This window comes from Falco biarmicus, chromosome 4 (genome assembly GCF_023638135.1).
Source record: "Falco biarmicus isolate bFalBia1 chromosome 4, bFalBia1.pri, whole genome shotgun sequence".
NCBI lineage: Eukaryota > Metazoa > Chordata > Aves > Falconiformes > Falconidae > Falco > Falco biarmicus.
The window spans coordinates 54,936,869-54,956,791 of NC_079291.1; the positions used below are offsets into that span (position 1 = coordinate 54,936,869).

Below are 19,923 nucleotides of genomic sequence, written 5' to 3' on the forward strand. Positions count from 1 at the left end.
AAAAAAATGATACTTTATTTTAAATGCAGCTACTGTCATGAGTCATCAAAATAGACTTTGTAATAGTTACTTTGTTTTAAATATGAGGTGACGAATGACAGCTAAGAATTTTAACTACATGAAATGTCCTAAAATTGTCAATTGAAAGAACTAAATTTAAATATTACAAATGACAATCATCAGAAGATAAAAGGGACTAAAAATACTTTCCAGAAAAAGTAAAATAATTTGGCCAGTGAAACCATACTAGTAATGTAAATTAATGAGATACTGCACAGGAAATACTTGAAGAGGTCTCCTTTCCGTCATAGTCATTTAAAAGATCCACAGAGCTAAAATCTCAGAATTTAAATTACATTGCTCTAATAATTTCTCTTACTTAAAAACAGTTCAACAATCCAGGATAATCCAAGGAACCACTGATAAATTGCACTTCTACACGTTGTCCTGCAGTGGGGCTGCTGCTATTACTGCTACGTGTGACCGCCTGGACCTTCTCACGCACACAGCTCTTTGGAGCAGAGTATTTCTAAAGGGTCCTTGCAATGGTTGTGCCAGGTGTAGCAGCTACGGCTCCTCCCAGAGCCCTCCAGAGTGATTTAAAATCACGGCTGAAGGGGAATCAGGTCTTGGCTTAACACTTCTCCGCCACATCCTTGCTGTCTCAGCTCTCAAAGTGCCACTGCTGAGGAAGGGACCCGTCACAGATGGCCATGGTCACGTACCCTTTGTGGCTAAGCGGATCTACCACCTTCATGCACTGCCCCACGGAGACCTGGTAGAGGCGGTTGTTTTTCTAGAGAGAGGAAGACAGATGGGATTTATTTATTAAAATTCTGTTCTACTCTTCTTAAACTGAAGCTGAAAGCGACGCTTAAGGGGAGGGGATGCTCCTTCCTGACAGAGGAACCACCCAGCAGCCTCCCTGACACACCAGACCCAGAGCAGCACCGTTTAAAAGCCAGAGTACAGCACACCCCATAACCAGATTCAGACCTTGAGGTGCAGGCTCTCACGACTGTACAGGGACACAGTTTGGGTTTTGTTCACATCATAGCCACTGCAGGTGTGCAGTGAAGCAGGAGAACGCGGTAAGAATACACAACGCTCCTCCAGCACACCCCCTGCTCCGAGTCCTGCACTGTAACCGCCAGTGCGCAGTTGGCCTTTCTCTATACCAGTGACTCCCCTAACATATTTCCCTTCGCTCCCGCACGTCTTCACTTATCTAAACAGTCCCAGCCTGCTCACATGTTCCTCATGAAAAAGGTGCCCCACACCTTTGATTTGCCCTGCCAGCCACCTCTGGACCTTCTCCAGCCTTAATTCAGCCTTTCTGAGAGGAGGTGACCAGCACGTGCAGTACAGGCGAACTACAATGGCGTGATGACATTTCTCTGCTTTTGTTCCTATTCCTTTCCTAATCAATCCTAATATTTGATTCACTTTCTTTTGCTATTGATCATTAACGAGCACCATTCTGACACTGTTACAAATCCCCACCTCCCGGCCACCCAGTGGCAATGGCCAGTTCAAAGCTCACATTTCACCCAGATTCTTCACCACCGCCACAGGTATCACTTAACCAGCCAGTCACAAATTGAATCTGAATGGCTATTTTCCCATTCTCTCCATTTCGTAAAATTTTTGTCTGCTAACTCAAGCTGAAGAACCCTGCATAATCTCTTAGCAGCAGCAGAATTTTTCAGCTCACTACTCCCACTACCATCTGTAGCTGTGGCACTGCTGGTGCAACTATCAGACACACAGCCCTGGGCTCATGTGATACCTGCCTCTACCTGCAAACCATCCTGGTCTGCAACAGCTTCCCCTTGTTTGACTCCACTTAGCAACTCGTGCTGCCCACGAGCAGCACGGTGTGAACCCAAGACAGCTCATGCAGAGCTGTCCTGGAAGCACCACAGGCAGTTCTGGCAGCGCCCTCCTCTTTGTTTAATGCCATTAGTACTACAGACTCAACTGCTATGCTGAGGGCATGTGAGGAGGCAGCCTCTGAGTTAATACCCAGGAGCCAAATTTCGTGTGTATGCAGCACTGGCTCAGTTTTGTGAAATCAGCCACTCCAGGCTCTAAACGATTAAACTAATGAGATGTAATTATAGGGCAGAAGCAACTGCAAAAAACCTCCTCTCTCAATCCTCCGCTCTGCCCTGTGCTTCTTCAAGCACTAAGTAAAAATCACCACATGGACCGCTTCTGTCTCCCAGTCCCGCAAACGCAACACAACAAAGAGCTGTGGGGTGGATGTTCTTCTCCCTGGCACATCCCCGTAAGCCACAGTGCCGCGAGTGGCTGTGACAAGCAGAAAAAAGGCTAAACCGAGCTGAAGCAACCTTCCCATGTTGCAAAGGGCCTGCATGTCCCAGAGCTCAGCAAAAGCCTTATTCAGGCTGAAATGCAGCCACCACAGGTACATTTTGTACATCAGGCTGTTTAGACTGTGGGCTGAGCCTAAAACAGTACAATGGACTTTGCTGCATCTGAGGTTTATTCATAAACTCAACCCTGATGCCCTGTTAGTGCTATTGTCACTTACCAACACATTCATGTTGCACATTAATGATATGCCAGCCACTCACCCCAAATGTCCACTGCTGTGAGCCGCCGGACCCATGGCATTTCATGAGACGAGGTGGATCGGACGAGCGAGTTTCCGAAACATCCAAGCAAAGGAGATTATTTAAAATCAGCTCATGATCTTCATTGTAAATCCAGACCTGAAAGAGAAGACAGAAAGACATTTAATCCCAATCAAATGCCTCGCATTTTTTGTTCAGCTACTGAGGAGGTGCTTTAGCACCTGGATGTGAGAGATATGCCTTGCAACGCTCACTGCCTCTTTGCTGCCTTTTTTCCAGCAACTGAAATGGAGCTGCAGCGTGCTCTTGCCTTCCCAACATCACACAGCATTACCCCATGCAGAGGCACTAAAAAGACTAATAGTGATTCTGCCCTCCACCTAGTATTTTCAAAATTAAGCAGCCCCCATACGTTCCTCCTGTCTGGGCAGCTAAACAAGGTAATGCAACAGGTAGGCAGTGGATCTCCAAGCAGGCGACCAACCACTCTCTGAGCAAAGTCCTTAAGCCAGGCAGTAAATCTCCTTATCCAAAGACAATCCTTTAGTCATGAAGGAGGGGCTGGTAGATTGCCTCAGCTCCACGTAGGGAGCCAGCACGAGGACCATACGAGGACGCTGGGTGAAGCAGGTGACCCAAGAGCTCTGGGGAAGTAGCTTGGTAGGCATACAAGGCCAAAAGGTATCTCTAATCTTTTTTGGAAGCTGCTGTGTTTGTCTGTAAAAACATAGGAATTCATTTAACATTGTGCTCTGGGGTCAGCTTGTAGATGCTGAATGATGAGAAACCAGAATCAGCTGTGCAAATTCTGGTGCCAGGTAGCCTGCATTAGTCCCCACACCGGTCCCAGGGTCCTACTTCTTGCAGCTAGTGACCTGGTGCTCAGAGATCTTCACTGAAGTATGATCACCAGCATCCAGGTGCTATCAAAACTTTCCATACTGCTCTCCAGGGAAAAAAAATGCTGCTTTACTATTTCCATGCTGAAACTACATCTCCATAACTGACAGGTTCATGGCCTTCTCTGCTCCCCAGCCAAACTGATTTTGCTAGCTGTGCTGTGCTTAGGAGGAGGGAGACCACCCCTCTCCATTTCACACCCACTTTGTTTTGGCTGAACCAAGATGAAAATATCTTGATTTAGACCTCAGGAACCTACACAATATCCCAGCAGCTCACATAGTGGTGGAAACATGGATTCAGCCCCTCTCTGGGGGGCCCACCCATACAAAACAAGAATGCATTGGTTCACATTTGCAGCTATAGCTGTATTTAGGTTCCTGAATTTACATGACATTACAGAAGTTTCTCTCTGATCACACTGAAAAACATAATCACCTCTAACAAGAAGCAAGGACACACGCAGGCACACTGAATTTGTCCTCTTCCACATGCTACTTCAGCAGAAGCCGCTATTTTTTTGTTGGCATTAAAAAAAAGTGTCAGGCACCTTCAGCTGCTACAGTTCGTGCCCACAGCCTGGCTGGCCTAAACCTTGCTTTGGGGCAAGGCACGTCTGGCTCAGCTGAAGGCTCAGGGAAGCTGGACCATCAGCCCAGTCTAACTGCAGGAGCTGCTGGTCCTCCCCTCCTCCTTCAGTGCCTTCAGGCTGGTGGGCCAAGCTCAGTTAGGTAGAGGACCTGTAGCTTTCATAACCAACAAGAGACTGATCCCCAGGCCAGAAAGCAAAGAAATGAAGGAACTTTGGTGCATGCACCTCGACATGTCCTGGGTTACATAGGGGTAGCAAAAAGGAGAAGTATATGCAAGCCGTAACCGCAGTGCAGGGAAGATACTGAGAGCATCTGGCTGAGCACCAAACAGCTGCTATTCTGAACGCGCCGCAGGGGCCCTGCACTCACCCGGCACCTGGACAGCATCTCCCAGCCTCTCTGCCAAGCAGGCAGCAGCACAGCTGGCCAGGTCTCCTGCTCTGCTGGCATTCCCAGACCCAACCCTAGGCTGGTGTGCACAAGAACATCCCTACTCATCCACCTCACTTGCCAGCACCAACTCTCTTCCCCCTGGCTGCTTACCCGGGGAATGAGAGGGAACTGAGCCCCTTCTAACTGCACCAGAAGTACCTGCACCCACAGGCATGCTAAGCTCTTCTGGTGCGCTCTTCCAGCCCTGTCCTCATTTCACACAGCTCAGTGCTGCAACAGCTATGCTTGCTGTGTGATTTTTTTCCACTCAGTCTGCATGAATTTCACACTCAAAGTATAGAATATCAAATTCCAAGCAGAAAAGTCTGGCAAATAAAACAAATTCTGATTATTTGAATATTTTTTTTGGTCTGATGAAACTAAAACCAGCCTTCTGAAGGGAGCTGTTATTCAGGACGTTGTCTCAATTGTACAGCATGATTGAAAAGTGTACAGCTCATTCATTATCACAGCGACTATTACAATACAGTGAAAGCCGCCTTTGAGGAAGTGTTATGTGTAACATTAAAATTTGCCCCAACCTCAAGCATTCTGTCCCTTCTAACACACTTTCTCTGTTTAAACCCTGTCACGAGAAAGAAAGCACAGTAAGATTAAAGAGGAGGAGCAAATGGAGAAACAGCAAGATTTGCCAGAACAGTATTATTATTAAAGTAAGAATAATGATGGAGCCAAATCCAAACAACAGATGAAACTGGTGAGAACCGAGAGAAGACTGCAGTGACACAGGGGGCAGACCTTTAATCAAAGGCTGAGTAATGGCAAAGAACACAAAACAGTGCTTAAATCCAGTGTGATACTTCTCCAGAAAAGCTTATGCAAGGCAGACAAAATTAATTTCAAACTAATTATGTGTTTGGTGTAGAAAACAAGGGGAAGAGGGAAAAGGCCAAAATTTGGGACACATTATGGTTCCAAATTAGATTAGAGTATCAGTATGAACTTGCAGATTATTAACAGATTCAAGCACGAGGAAAGCAAAGCCACCCCATGGGGGGGGGTTGTTATATAACTGCAAGCCTTTGCATACTCCAAAATTTAACTATTTTGCTGCTGAAGATCGAAAGGATGATGTTTAGCTCATGTTGTTATAGGCTGTGAGCAGTAACAGCCCAGTACAGGAAGGAAAACTGGACAAACTCAGCAGGTGACGGAATCAGAACTGGCTTCAACCTGCAACAATCCAACACCACACACCATCTCTCCTTCCCTGAAAGACTGTTATGACAAATGGAGCTCAAAGTCATGGACTAAATTAACTCAATGAACTTTTATAGGGATGGTCCATAGACCACGGGAATGATATCTGTGTGTGTATGTATATATAGATATACACGTATCTCAAAGGACTGGAAAGTTGATAGTGGTTAACTGGGATGTGGGGGATTCTGGGCATGACAAAAATGATATGGAATAAGGGGTGGATGCTGTCCTGGTTTCAGCAGGGATACAATTAATTTTCTTGCTAGTAGCTAATACAGTGCTGTGTTTTGGATTTAGGATGAGAATAACGTTGATAGGAACAAGTAAAACATGATTGTGTTAGGTAGTGCTTACCCTAAGTCAAAGACTTCTCAGTTTCCCATACTCTGCCAGTGCACGAGCAGCTGGGAGGGAACGTGGTCAGGACAGCTGACCTGAACCAGCCAAAGGGCTTTCCATACCATAGGACACCATGTTCAGCATATAAACTGAGGGGAGCTGGCTGGGGGAAGGGCAGCAATCGCTGCCCAGGGACTGGCTGGGCATCGGTCAACAAGTGGTGAGCAATTGTATTGTGCAGCACTTTGTTTTTTCTCTCGGGTATATTCTTCTCTCTCTCCCTCCTCCTTACAATTTTTTTTCTTTATTTCAATTATTAAACTGTTCTTATCTCAACCCACAGGTTTTACCTTTTTCCAACTCTCCCCGCACCCCACCAGGCAAGGGTGGTGGGGGTGCTAAGTGAGTGGCACATGGTACTTAGCAGCTGGCTGGAGTTAAACCACAACAGTAACAGATGAGGTGCAGGGTATTTTCATCGCACATCCACTTCCTAACACCTAGGAGGGCATCACTGTCAGATTTCAGTTTCTAAAAATGGAATTGTGCCCATTTCCCACCATACAGGAAAGCAGCACCTTTAATTGCTATCACCAGAGACACATGCTAATGACTGATCTGTTCCATAGGTCGGGGGGGGGGGGGGGGGGGGGGGCGGGCGGGCGGGGAAATCACAGCATTTTCACTAGTCAAAGAAAAACATCAGGACGCAGTTAGAATATAATGAATTCTTTCCGTTTTCAAATAAAACCTAAATGGCAGATATTATGTAAAAACCTCTCTCCATAATGAAACTGGTCATGTTTGGGGTTAAATAAATTATTTAATTTGGTGAATGTTGTAGGATTGGCTTCTTTCTAGCAGTTGTTTTTTTCCTTCTGCCTCTCAACACAGGCAGTGGGATAACAGGGAAGGTGCAAAGACCCCTTCAGTTTTGGAGTACTGTGGCCCACTCTGCTGCCAGCTGACCCTTCTGAGGTCCTAGATGTCCCCAGAGCACAGAGAGATCTTCCCTCAAGCAAAGCATTTCAGATTTGGTAATGCTCAGATGCCTGCCCAAGTCTTCAAATGCCTTCACCTTTGGCTACAGGGGCACAGAGGTCTTGCTTGTGCTTAGTCACCCAGGCCGCAATAGCTGGTTCAACTTTCCCACAGTGGAAATGGGACCTACAGATGTGGGGTAAGCGTTGGCACCGCTACAGCAAAGCCGGTGCGTATATCCTTCCAGTCACCTACAGAGAGAAAACCAGCATGTGCTAGAGTAGGTCTCGTGGACAAAATGAATGGGAGGTCCAAAGTATGAATTCTGTTAGAACTAGATTTTTAATTTAGTACCCTCAAAAGGTAGTTCAGACTATTTACAGATTTAAGACTGAGGTTTCCTGGGACTTCTAGTACCTTCAGGATTTTACTTCACTCCCATGTAACACAAACAAATCGCCCAGCCTTGTCCTGGACTGAGTGCTAAGATGACTTCATTAATCTCGTTTACATGCAGACAGGTGGGTAGAAACACAGCTTCTCATATACAGCTCAACAAACAGTTTCAGTGACAACTACAGCTTAGCTCTTTGCAAGGACAGCAGTGTGACATTGCTGAAGACTGGACAGTGGCACATTCTTGCTCTCTCATTTAACTAATATTTGGATTTCCTAACTGGTTTCAGGCTGTCACTGTTGGTAAAGGAGGCATGCCTTTCACTCCCTGCATGAACCTCTACATCCCAGCGGTCCCCTCTGGGATTATTTGTTACCATAATAAAGAGGTACGGGGCTGTGTTACTGAACTTTTTTTTTTTTTTCTTGTGAAAGATGAAATTATTCCTACAGTGAGCTTAATTTATGTAAATAGGTAACAGCTAGCTGAAGTACTTCAAAGGAAATTCAAGTGAGGAAAGGGCTGAAATGGTGCCTCAATCATCTAGGAGGCTGGCTCATACTATCATTTGCTTTTGAAAAACAGAGTTACCCACAGAAGACTTTGAGTCCCCTGTTAATACAGACAACTGTATTAAAACAAAACCTATCACATGAACTAGGGAAAGCAATAAATCAAAGAATCTGTAGTAGGTAGAAAAAGGAAGCTCACTGTTCCTAGGGAATAAACATTTCAGAAGGATATGAAATAATCCAGGAAGCATCAACCTACCCTTTGGCTTTCAGAGTGCAGTGGAGTGTAGCTAAAGGCACTGCTGGCCAACTGTCAGAGCTTTGTGGATACACACTCTTAGTTGGTCTGCAAATTGCATTAGCACTAGAGGAATGCATTGAAATTTCTCAGTAAACATAAGACAGTAACTGCTACAGAAACAGCCCTTTGTGTGGAAGAAAATCCCTGCTGGGAACCAATGCCGACAGGAGAAGCATTCCAGTACTTTCATCAGTTACAATCTGTTGCTTAGATTGGCACTACTGTATTATTCTGTCAGACAGTTTTTACAAGACAAAAATTCAGCTTAAGAGAACAAAAAAAGCTGCCTCAGCACTGAGGAAGCCGTATGCCTAGCAATTTGCATCGTCACAGCTATTTGCATACACTTCAGCTCCTGTTTTTATGGATAACAGTGACATCACAACACCAAATGACTTGTGACAATCATCAGAAACAGCAAAGTTGGTCTATAACCATTATTTTAAACTACTGCTACCCTAAAAACTCAATGTCCTCCCAAACGTTGTTCCAAAGCAGACACATGCTTTGTTTCACAGTTCAGTGTATTGCTGATGTTCCACAACAATTGTTAGAGGGACTGAAGAATTGTGTTCCTTCAATAGTTTATGGAAAAATGGCAAGCAGACTTAACTTGCATACCTTCACGCTCACTCTGGACGTGTTGTATCAGAAAAGCAAACTAACAGCCCTGATCTACAGGTTTAGGGAGAAAGATCTTACAGAAGAACTGCACATGTGAGCACATCCTTCTAGGCTCCGACTCTTGAGAAGTTTGCAAAGAACGTATTCTTGTATTTATGAAGTGCTACAAGAGTTTTAACAGAGCTTTTCTGAAATTCTCTCCTCAAACCAGTTATCTTTTAAAGGCCCAGACCACAGATGCACGTACTTAGAAACCTCAGCGCCATCCCCAGCTGGAAACACAATAGTCAAATTTTTTAAAGCTTAATATATTGCTGAGTAGAAAGGTTTAATTATAGAAGTGAAGTAAATACACAGAGGTTATAATGACATAGAAAGTAAAGCTTAAGAGTCAATCTAGCATATTTGAAAACAAACAGTAGAAGAAAATCCACATAATTCAGTGGACTAAGATTTTTTGGAAAAGGAACTTGGCTTTAAGCATTTAGGTCAGAAAGGAGGCAAGCACACATTAGCTACATGACAAACTCAATCTTCTTTCAGCTGTTAGATCACAAATACTCCACTAGTTAGTCCTATGTTGCCCATTGTGCCCACTCCAAAACATTTTTTAGTATTTTTTGATGCTTTTCTTCCAAGTTTGTCAGTAACTGCTTCTACTCTTTCTCCTTTAGGACAGTATCTAGCCCGAAGCCTGCTTCAGCATCCTTGTCTCCTAATCACCACCTGATTAACCTTGGCATGACGGTTTTGGGAAGAATCTATGCCAGTTTCTTCCACTTTTCAGACGTGTCTAGTCTTTCTTGATGATCTTTCCACACACTTAAATTTTTTCTCTCCTCCTTCAATACCAAAGTTTTTGTGGTGCACACTACCTTGCGCATTTTTTTGTTCCTGGAAAGAGGTCAGACACACTACTGAATTACAGAAGAGTGTTCGCTTCAGCAATCTTGGCAGTTCCTTCATGTGACCACTCTTCAACTACAAAACTTCTCATTCCATGTTAGTCTTCTGTTAGCAAAATTCACAATCATTTTTTCTGTTTCTTCTGTTAATTCGGACCCCCCTGCACTGACCTTCATTCTCTAAGATCCTGTCATCTCTTCTACTTGTGCTACTTCTAACTGCATTTTCAACATTTATTCCTAAATTTGTGTTCAATCCCTAGTATTATCCCACTATTTATGTTAATGAAACATCCTAGCTTTCCCTATAACTTATAACAGATTTTTTCAATATTTTCTAGATGCATCACCTTTGTAAGAACCACTTTTACTGCTTTGTCCTTCTGTAGCAAAAAGATAAATTGAATGTCACTGTCACATCAAGACCTAGAAAATAGGATAGTTTCATGTGCTTTAGTAATTTTTAACTTTACTTAATTATGATAATGTGAGTCAACTTCAATTAAAAGTATTACCCATAATGGTGATACAACTGCAAGTTACATAATGTGTTATTTCTTTTAAATCAAGTAGTTAAGTGAGAATTTGAAATTTCTTAGTAGCCACGAAGGCCAGAGAAAACAAAGCAAGCATAAACCGAAGGCAAAACAGATTTGCTTGTAAGGCAAATCTCATGGCTTCAGTGAGTCTGGTTTCCCCATTTTCAAGGTCAGCTCTCACATGCATGAATTGTCTACATTACACAGGAGACCATATTCCAGTCAAAAGATTACACAGACCATCATTTTCCAATCAAAAGAACTGAAATCAGTGAGTCTTAAGGCAGCCCAGTTTTGTTTTCCCAGGCCTCTGCATGTTTTCCCAGGTAGACTGCACCTTGCTCCTTCAACTTACTAAACAGCAGCATTTAATTTTCAAGGGAGGGCTTTATCTGTTCAGAGTAAAAGCAGCCTGGAAAGAGATAAACAGTGATAACCTCTTCCTGTTCCTCAGGGAAAAATTAGCTGGCACCAAAAAGCATAAAGTTATTTCCACAGAAAGCACAGCTAAGCTGTGGTGCTCACTCCTACAGGATGCTGAAAGCTTACATGAGGTCCAAACACAATTAGGCACTCCTGGAAAAGCAAAAATTCTACAAAAATACCAGAAAAAAACAGTCACAAAAATACTGCTTGCAAAAGTGCAGATTGTCATCTTCAAGAGTAATTGTCTGCACCGCATGTATTAAGCAATACACACTTGCTGCCAGCAGGCATCCAAGGGACAGGATAGCTGGGTACCTGCATTTCACCAGCAAGCGCAGGCTTGCTTTCTTATTAGGTCAAAGCCATAAAACAGATGGTTTCACAGCAAAAATCAGCTGAAAATGCCAACGGGTTGAGTTTTACCAGAAATGACAGTTAAAAGCTTCCAATACTCAGGAGGTTTCGGCTTTCCAATACTCAGGAAGCAGAAGCTGTTAAATAAGTGTTATCTTTCTCTACATTGTCCTCACACACCCATAGCAAGATTGCTCAAGAGGATATGAAAGAGCACTGGCTGAATGAACTCTTGGGATTTGTTGGGAGAACAAAGTCAGTCTAACAGCAGAAAACCATAGCGATAGTTAACATACTTGGTTGGAGAACATGAGTGTGAAAGAAGATAGCACAGCCTTTTTTTTTTTTTATAATGAGAACTAATTGCTTAATTTATACTAGCAAACTAGATTCATGAGAAAAGAAGCCAAAGATCAACAACCAGAGCAATAATTTCATCTTTCTCAACACCAAAAGGCTAACTGAAGTTTCTGCCTCCAGGAAAAAAAAAAAAAAAATAAAAATAAATCAGGAAAAGGTTTTGATAAGGAAAAACAACAGACTTCCTCCTCCAGCCATGTGGCAGTTCACTATTAAAAATATTGCAGGAAGGAGATGGGAAACAGTAACTGTGAGGACCCATCTGTTCTTACTGCAGATAGGATCCAGAGCCAGTCGTTCTTGCTTTCTCACCCATAGACTGAACGGCTCAGAAAGCAGCACAGCACCTTTGGCACTGTACATGTACAATCACTGGTGCCAATCAGTTACATTTAGAGTCTTTACATTTACAGAACTTGCTGACTTTCTTCAGCTAATGGAGGAGATAACGTAGGAAAACCTTCATTCCCATTCCAGATTAAATTCATCTACCTTTAATACAGGGACCTACAATCTGGTCATAGTGACGAACACTCAGTACTCCAGAGGCAAAGTGCAGGGATGTATTGCTTGGTCCTGCCTACGTGACAACTGGAGACCATGTGTCTAGAGGCAGCCACACTTATCCAGACACTGGCTAACATCTCTCACACGGTCTTCCTTCATCACATTCAACTGGTAAGGGCACAGGTAGAAGGCAGAAAGCACCGTTAGTTGACAAAGCACAAAACATTTTGTTTGGGAATATCACACACCCTCCTGCTCCTACTACTGCAGTTTCCATATCCTGAAAACTACTGCCCATTTCATAAAGTATTAGTTAGTCTAGCACAACCCACCTTTGGTAAGGCTATGCTGCATTACATCCCATGCTCCATTTATTTTGTGTCTTTGATTACTTTTGTCTTTAGATGCGATCTAGTTTTTAGACTTGGGTCCCATGGACTCCTAAATCATAACGTTCTAAATGTAGTTCTTAGCTAGGCAAAAGTCTTTACGGCATTAGGTGAAGATCTCTCTACCCTGGAGATTGTTTATCCAAGTCTTGAATTTCTGATGCCCTTAGGAACAGAAGTGGAATAGCAAAGGCTTCATGTAGCAATATAAAAACTCTCACTAGTTTGTCACATTGATCCCAGATTAGCAATTCACCTGTCACCAAAGAAATTTTTTAAGTTTCTTAGAATTCCCTCTATTTAACGATAATGACTCATTCACCCCAAATTGCAGCCACTCCAGCAACTGAGGACTAGTTGTACAGTACACAAAGAACAGCAACCCAAGAAAAGGCTGCCTCAAATCCCAGCACGAGGAACCGACTGAATGAGCTTCTACAAAATCCGAAATGTCAATCAGTGGATTCTGTACCTGTCAGGAGCCACTTAAAGATAGTCTTCAGCCACATACAGAGACTCGTGCCATAAAGATTGATTATAATATCCAACACTCAGCACTAGTAGGTACAGAGCAGTAAACTCCACAGTCTCCTCAGCCAGCCTCGTGGTTTGAACAATACTCTGAAATCAGCCTGCTTGCTGATGAGATGTTATACTAGGGCATTTTGCCAGCAGGAACACATATTAGCAATTTTGAAGATGTGCGTCGCTATTTAGTATAACTGGGAATATCATACCTGGTTTTGATCGTTGTAGTCACATTCCCGAACCACTACCAGGCCTCCTTTCTGACTTGGGTGGCCCTGGGCAACCAGGCATTTGTTGGTTTGAAGGTGATACAACTAAGAAAGGAAAAGTTTGATGGACAGAGTGAACAACAAACATCACATACCAAAGGGAACATACAGTAACGCTTTGGAAGCCCTAGAACTCAGTGTGCTCCCCAAAAAACCCCACCCAAACAAACCTCAACAAAAAAATCCCCTTCTTTCCTTTTAAAATGCCATTTTGTTTTTCAGATAATTTGGAGAAAAAGTAGCATTAAGTAGTTCCATTTTGCTTTCTAATTACATCAAGATTTCCCTCTTTATGGTACAAGTGCAGTACACAATCTGGCTCAGCACGTGCTGCCCATACTGTCAAGTTTCTTTCCCTTTTCACTCTCCATGAAAGTCTCAGGTCTCAGATACTCACTAGCCCAGGAATATCAACTGTAGTGTATAAACTACATTTGACTACAATTTAGCTTAAACATAGATCTCCTCCTACAGCCTCTGTTCATCAAGCAGGACAACCTCTTTGGGAAAAGAGAAGGCATTACTTAAATATCAACAACTGCAGACACTTTAGGTTGTTTGCAAATTGATTTTCAAGAGCATTTAGGTAACTGGAAAGCCAGAGTTATCAGTTATTTTACCAACACCCAAATACTCATTCCAATTAAAATTTGGAGTAATGTTGTATTCAGGTCAGGAGCCTGTCCTGTGATGCAAAACTGAAAGCATCTACCATCACAGCAACAAGAAGGTTCTCAGCAGGTTAGCATCCTCTCTCCTGGTTTGGGCAATGATGCCCACCCCTAACAGTCTTCCAAGAGGTTTTTCGCAGAGTCTAAAGATTGGTTGTCCTATTCCAACAGTCAAGAATCATTAAGATCTTGATATATCCCCACAGAGTTACTCAGCGAGACAAAACACTTCTATTCTGGCTTTAAATTACATGCATGCCCTGAACTAACTGGTGGCCAGCAGAAGACTTCTTTTCAGCCTGATTGTTTTTCTTCCCCTGATGCGGTGCGGATCAGGTTATTTAGGCAGCAGGTGCTTCCTGCACATCAAGAACTGTGCCACGTGCAGCCAAGGGTACAAAGGAGAAAGGCAATTACGCCAGCACAGGCACAACGCTGTGAGGAAGGGACAGCAGAGAAGGGCCCTGCTCTCTACCAAGTGCACTGGAATGCATTTGACACTCACTGGGTGTCTGCATGTGTGGGAGATGGCAAGGCCCCAGAACTGGCATCCACATTGAAAATAATTATTTCCAATCTGGAGTGGAATGAAGACGGGAAAAAAGGGAATTTGCTGTTCTGAACTCAAGGCCCAGCTGATTAATTAGCTAGCAGCATTTTATTATGAAGACATACATAGCTGTCTCAGCATTTGTATCAATTCTACAGATTTTTAGAAACCAAAAGACACTTCCAGCAATAAAAAGAACGAACTGCTCCATCACACGACAGCAAAAATTAGACAGCACAAATACCAGATAATATTCTTCACTAAACACCATTTCTGGAAATAGCTGCCCCAAGGCACATCAACAGCCTCCTCAATTGCACCATGTTTCTCCTGTTCCCTACACACATCTGAAACAAATTACACAAAACCTTCTAAGTAACATTTCCTCTCACCCTAGAGACTTCTAGGACAGATCTTATTTTCATCATTCCTCACTCAACAGAAGGCTTTCAAACCATACAGCTACATGAGTTTGATATGATTTTTGTCCTTGTTTTTATTGGCCATGATGATCAGCATTTGATAACACTGTGAAGAATGTCCCCATTTGTGATCATTACAGTTCTTCCCAGCTGTCAAACCAGCACTTATCTCTGGCCCAATTAGTTTTTCAGAATAAGCTGGGATTGTGAGTGATTCATCCCAAATCCTAAAGAGTCTGGCACGCAGTGGTGACATTGGCTGATCATTCTGTTCCTTGTAGGCATCTGGAAACAGTTTATACAATCATCAGAGCCAAACCTGACTCTCCCATACAATGCTGGGTATAATTCTTGAACCCCAGAGAACCAAGAAACCACGTGTTTGTATGTCTTGTCTCCCCCTTTTTAAAAGGTGCATAAAGTTTTTTTCCAAATTAAACGATGGGGAATTATTGCTAGGAAGATTTCCCCCTAAGTGTTGTTAAGGAACTCAGATCCCTCAAGTAGCCTCCCCCACATCAGCAATTCCTTAGTTAAACTTCTGTCTGGATGAAAGCAGATTAAATGTAAGGGCAGGGGGGAGGTCTGACATGGGGAATAACAGCATTTAACAACTAGAGGAATTGGCCCATTGTATCAGTTTTATTCAGGGAAACTACGCATGTTTGCCCTAATAAATAACTTCAGAGCTTGGCTGGGATACAAAAAATATTGCACAAATTGTAATTCCCAGACAGCTGCTTCTAAGCAAAAATCTAACGATGTCAATAGGTTCTGCATCAACTCAGGTCCTCCAGCCTGTATCTATGTGCAGGGCCAGCAACTGTCAACAGCCACTGCAGCCTGTGTTACCTTGGGGAGAGGGCTATGGCACTATTTAATGCTTCCACTTATTAGAGCTAGAAGGGAATCTGCTAACCATAGTCTATGTGCACACGAAATTGTTTACTCAAAGATCTTCCCTTTCACAGAGAAGAACTTGAGAAAGCGGTCTTGGGTTTGAAGTTATCCATTTTTGGGGGGAAGCATAAGAAGCACATAGCAGACAAATTTGGCACTGGATAGAACAGCTACAACTGTCTGCTGGCTTTGCCTGCCTACAGACCCATAAACATAGGTGTCAGAGCTAAGGCATGAACTTAATCATCATTTCCTCCATGAATACACGTAAATAACTCTCTTCTACTTTGAAATAAAGAAGGAGCAAAACTCATTTTTGTTCATTATCTAACAGTCAAGATTAGAAAAACCATCATCAGTCTCAGATGCAAATGTTCATCTTTGCAGAAAATTATCCAGTAAAAGCAATGAGTTTGGAAACTAATTATATTTTACTCTTATCATAAACCAACAAAGCATGAATATTTCAGGCCAAAGTTCTCTCTATCCATATCCATCTTCAGATCAACAGCCATGAAAGTGCATTCTGAAGAAATCAGAACTTCGTAACTCAGAATTTTGAGGTAAAAAAACCTCTCATTTAGTAGTATCTAGAATGAAGATGACCTGAAATACAGGTCAGAGTGAAACTGATTTGCCTTTGTCTAAAGACACAAATATTGTTATTTTCAAGACAGCTTGTTGCAAAACTAAAACTATGCTTCATGGATTTAAAAAACCAGAATTCTATATATTTTTAAGAAAGTTATTCTTACCCTTCCACGCTGGATTATTTTTGGTCGTTTCTGTGCTCTATTAATAAAAACTGGCTGCGGAGCTTTAGCATTGGGTCCAGATATTTGCATCTCAGGATAGATATTATCTAAATACCACTTAAATGACTTGCAGTTCAATCTTTTTCTCAATTCTACACGGTCGGTAATATTTCCATAGTTCCTCATCCTTAGCTCAGGTCTCAAAGCAAAATACTGCTCCTGTATTTAAGAGAAACAGGTTGGGAAAAAGGGGAGAAGAATTTCAGATTATTGATTTCCAACTTTTTCCTGTTGGCAGAACTCCCAAAGTTTCAGTTCATTTTACTAGGGCTTTCAACAATTAAGTTTGAGACTGGCATGAGGAAATTCCAGTATTCAGAGTGCCTCAGGAGGCAAGATTTATCTTCCCTAACTCTAAGATAATCTTTCTAGACTGCTTTTTTTGATGAAGACACTTCTTGGGCACAAATCTGCTGACCTTTTTTTAGATGCCAACTTGAGGAAGAAACAAATCAGCCCTACACTCCATTGGCAATAAAGGCTAGTCATTAGGTCAGAAGCAGATGTACCTATCATTGTCATCCTCATCTGGCAGAAGTTTCTTTAAATTGATTGTTCAATTGACGGTTTTCATTGCTGGGGTGTTCAAGTATATTTTGCCTTTCACCAGGGGTAAAAAACCTCCATATCAGAATAGAACTACAAATAGGACTATCTTGTGAAGTTCAGTGGGATCATGCACTTATTCACATAAAGAATCAAAACTGCCACGTGGGCTTTCTGTGAAGCCCAGTTTTTCCAGTTCATCTGCATCATCTCCAGAAAGACTCCCACAATGGTAATTTTTCATGTTCTAATTTATGATTATACTCTGTATTGTACCTGGTTAGGCAAGGACAGATTAATCCACCTCAATCTTATGTGCTGTTCAACTCTAATGCAGAGACAATGAGGACAAAGAGAAATTCATGAATGTACAATGTGGCATGAATACTATTACCAAAACTACAAGAAAAATCCCCTTGTAGAATCTTTAATTCCAGCTAGATTTACAGAGCTCATAGAAAAGGCATTGTATTTGCACATGAACTCATTTACTAGATATTATTTAGAAATCAGTTTTCAGGGCACTGAGCTATGGTATTTTGTTGGATTAATCTCTAGTAACATCTGGAATTTACTTCCCATAACATTGTTCTGACAGTTTTCAATTACCTACTGCTGTCTGATACTCAGATGACAGACAGCGTCAACTCAAGACAAATTACACATCTGTCCTTATCAAGATCTTTGAGCATTTGGATGCACTTGAATGTATCACTGCTATTTTAATAGCAGAGGAAGGGGAAGCACTAAGTACATTTGACTGTTGGACAGCTCTGAGGAAGTTTGGAAGGAGACTGGACATCACTATCAGAAATTGGTCTGCTTCAGGAAAGTAGAGCTGCTATCCCAATTGTCTCTTTCCTGGTTAAAGTTCAAATTTTAGTATCCTACCTTTTCTGCATTATTTATTTCCATTGTATACATGCTTACTACTTCTACATTTTGCTTCTGACTTATGAAAATTTTGCTGTTTCCTTTCCATTATATCAGTGTTTAATAAAACTGCATTTGTTCTTTGCTGCAAAAGAGATCCTTTAAGTCTTATCTTCATCCTATTCATCATATAATCACTTCAGCAAATTACACCGGCCCTAAATATTTGCATTACACTTATAAAAACAAAAATATTTCCAGGCTTGCCTTCCATACGTAAATCTGTCATAAGGACAGTCTCTGGCAACTATCAGAGAATTAGATTAGAAACAGCTGGAAACATTCAGGACACAAATCTGTGATAAGAGACTGCTAGAATCAGCAGTTTAAGTTCTTGTTGGACAAAGCAGTATTAACTGGAAATTATAACAAAGAGTCAATTCCAAGCTTCAGAGAAAGCCATCATTAATCACAAAACAACTGTGCCAAGACACCAATAAAAAGGAAAGCAATAGATCAAATCTACCAATGCATTATGGAGAATAGAGATAAAAATTAATGACCCCTAATAGATTCCTCAAACTGACTGAACATCAAGATAAAGGATGGGGTTTGAAACATAAACCTCGAAAGAATATAAAGTTAATAAAAAACATCTTTATAGAAATTGCAGAGACCACAGGAGGTGGCCACACAGCAAACTCTATGGCCTCACAAAGCAAAGCATCCTCAAATATCACAGAGATGAGGGCTTTGCAAAAACCTGATCAACATTCAAAAGTATCAGTACCAAGACCTGAAGACAAGGGAGGAATACACTTGCCCTTGAATCCAGAAGTCAATCCTGACTGATCTTCCAGGGCAAGACAAGCTAAGAATCAGACTGCTAATTAAAACAGAAAGCAAACAACCAACGAAATCCCATCTCACCAGCATGGAAACTACCTGAAGAGCTATAGCAATATATGGCTGCCATGTAATACTGATTTGGACACAAAGCAATGCAGAGTTTACAAGAACTCATTCATCTTTTCCTTCATTAGAAAGACAAAATCAAAACTCCTGCAGGCAGTAGAAGTAACAGCAAGGAGACGTGAGCACTCAAAAGCAACAACAATCCTACACAATTTAGGAATTTGTATCAAAATTAACATTAGGAAATCAGACTACAGAAAGATGACCTCATTAGAGGTGCTAAGGGACACCACTGCGATACAGTCCTTTGACAAGCCAATTAATAACCTTATTTCATGACCTAGAATTGTGTCTTACCTTGTATTCATCCATCCACACATGTGCCAGCCTCAGTGAGTTATGAGCCATAGTGTCCTGTCCCCCTGGTGAGCCATAGGGACGTCTTTTACGGAAAATATGCCCCACCCTGGAGCAGGGGATGATCAGAAGTCTACCACCACACATCCAGATCTGTCCATACAAAAGCAGAACATACCTCATTGTACATGTACTGACAAGGCTCACTGCCTCCTCCCCTTCCTCGAGGGATTCTTAGGTAGGTTTATACTTGATGACAGGACTAGGTGTCAGCAAGTTGTCCTATGTGTTATTCTTTCTGACAAATCCATTATTAGATCCTCAGGTTAGAAAAGAACTATTTTTGCCATATCAAATTCTCCACATAAGAGGTCATGGCTTTCATGAAACAAATAGAAAATTTTCTAAAATTTTATGTTCTAATGACCTATTAGCAAACACTGAAATACATAGGCTGGAATTCAACTTGCAGATTAAGATATCTAAACTTATTTAGCTACATTAGAGTTACAGTCCGCACTTCCATGACAAATAATGAAGATCAGTCAGTATGAAGAGAGCCTGGAGAGCTTTTTCAACCAAGTATAAGCACCTATTTTGCACAGCTGTTTGTTTCTGTTAAGTGTATGGGAAATCAGAAATACTGTTCAGATTCAGATGGTACGTTCAGGTGCCTTAATCCAACTCCACTGCA

At 42.0% G+C, this 19,923-nt stretch overlaps 1 protein-coding gene across 3 annotated transcripts in view; it reads right to left on the minus strand.

The window, feature by feature from the left end:
* GALNT11 (polypeptide N-acetylgalactosaminyltransferase 11) overlaps positions 1-19,923 on the minus strand; it is a 56,628-nt gene continuing 36,705 nt past the window's right edge. For 2 of the 3 annotated variants that reach the window (XM_056334263.1, XM_056334262.1), the window contains exons 8-12: positions 19,230-19,382; positions 16,479-16,697; positions 13,121-13,225; positions 2,601-2,738; positions 1-796 (exon numbers count right to left, since the gene is read on the minus strand). In XM_056334263.1, coding sequence (XP_056190238.1) covers positions 665-796; positions 2,601-2,738; positions 13,121-13,225; positions 16,479-16,697; positions 19,230-19,382 — 747 coding nt within the window. In that variant the 3' untranslated portion in view covers positions 1-664. The remainder of the gene's footprint in view (positions 797-2,600; positions 2,739-13,120; positions 13,226-16,478; positions 16,698-19,229; positions 19,383-19,923) is intronic. The other variant, XM_056334264.1, reaches the window with a different exon arrangement.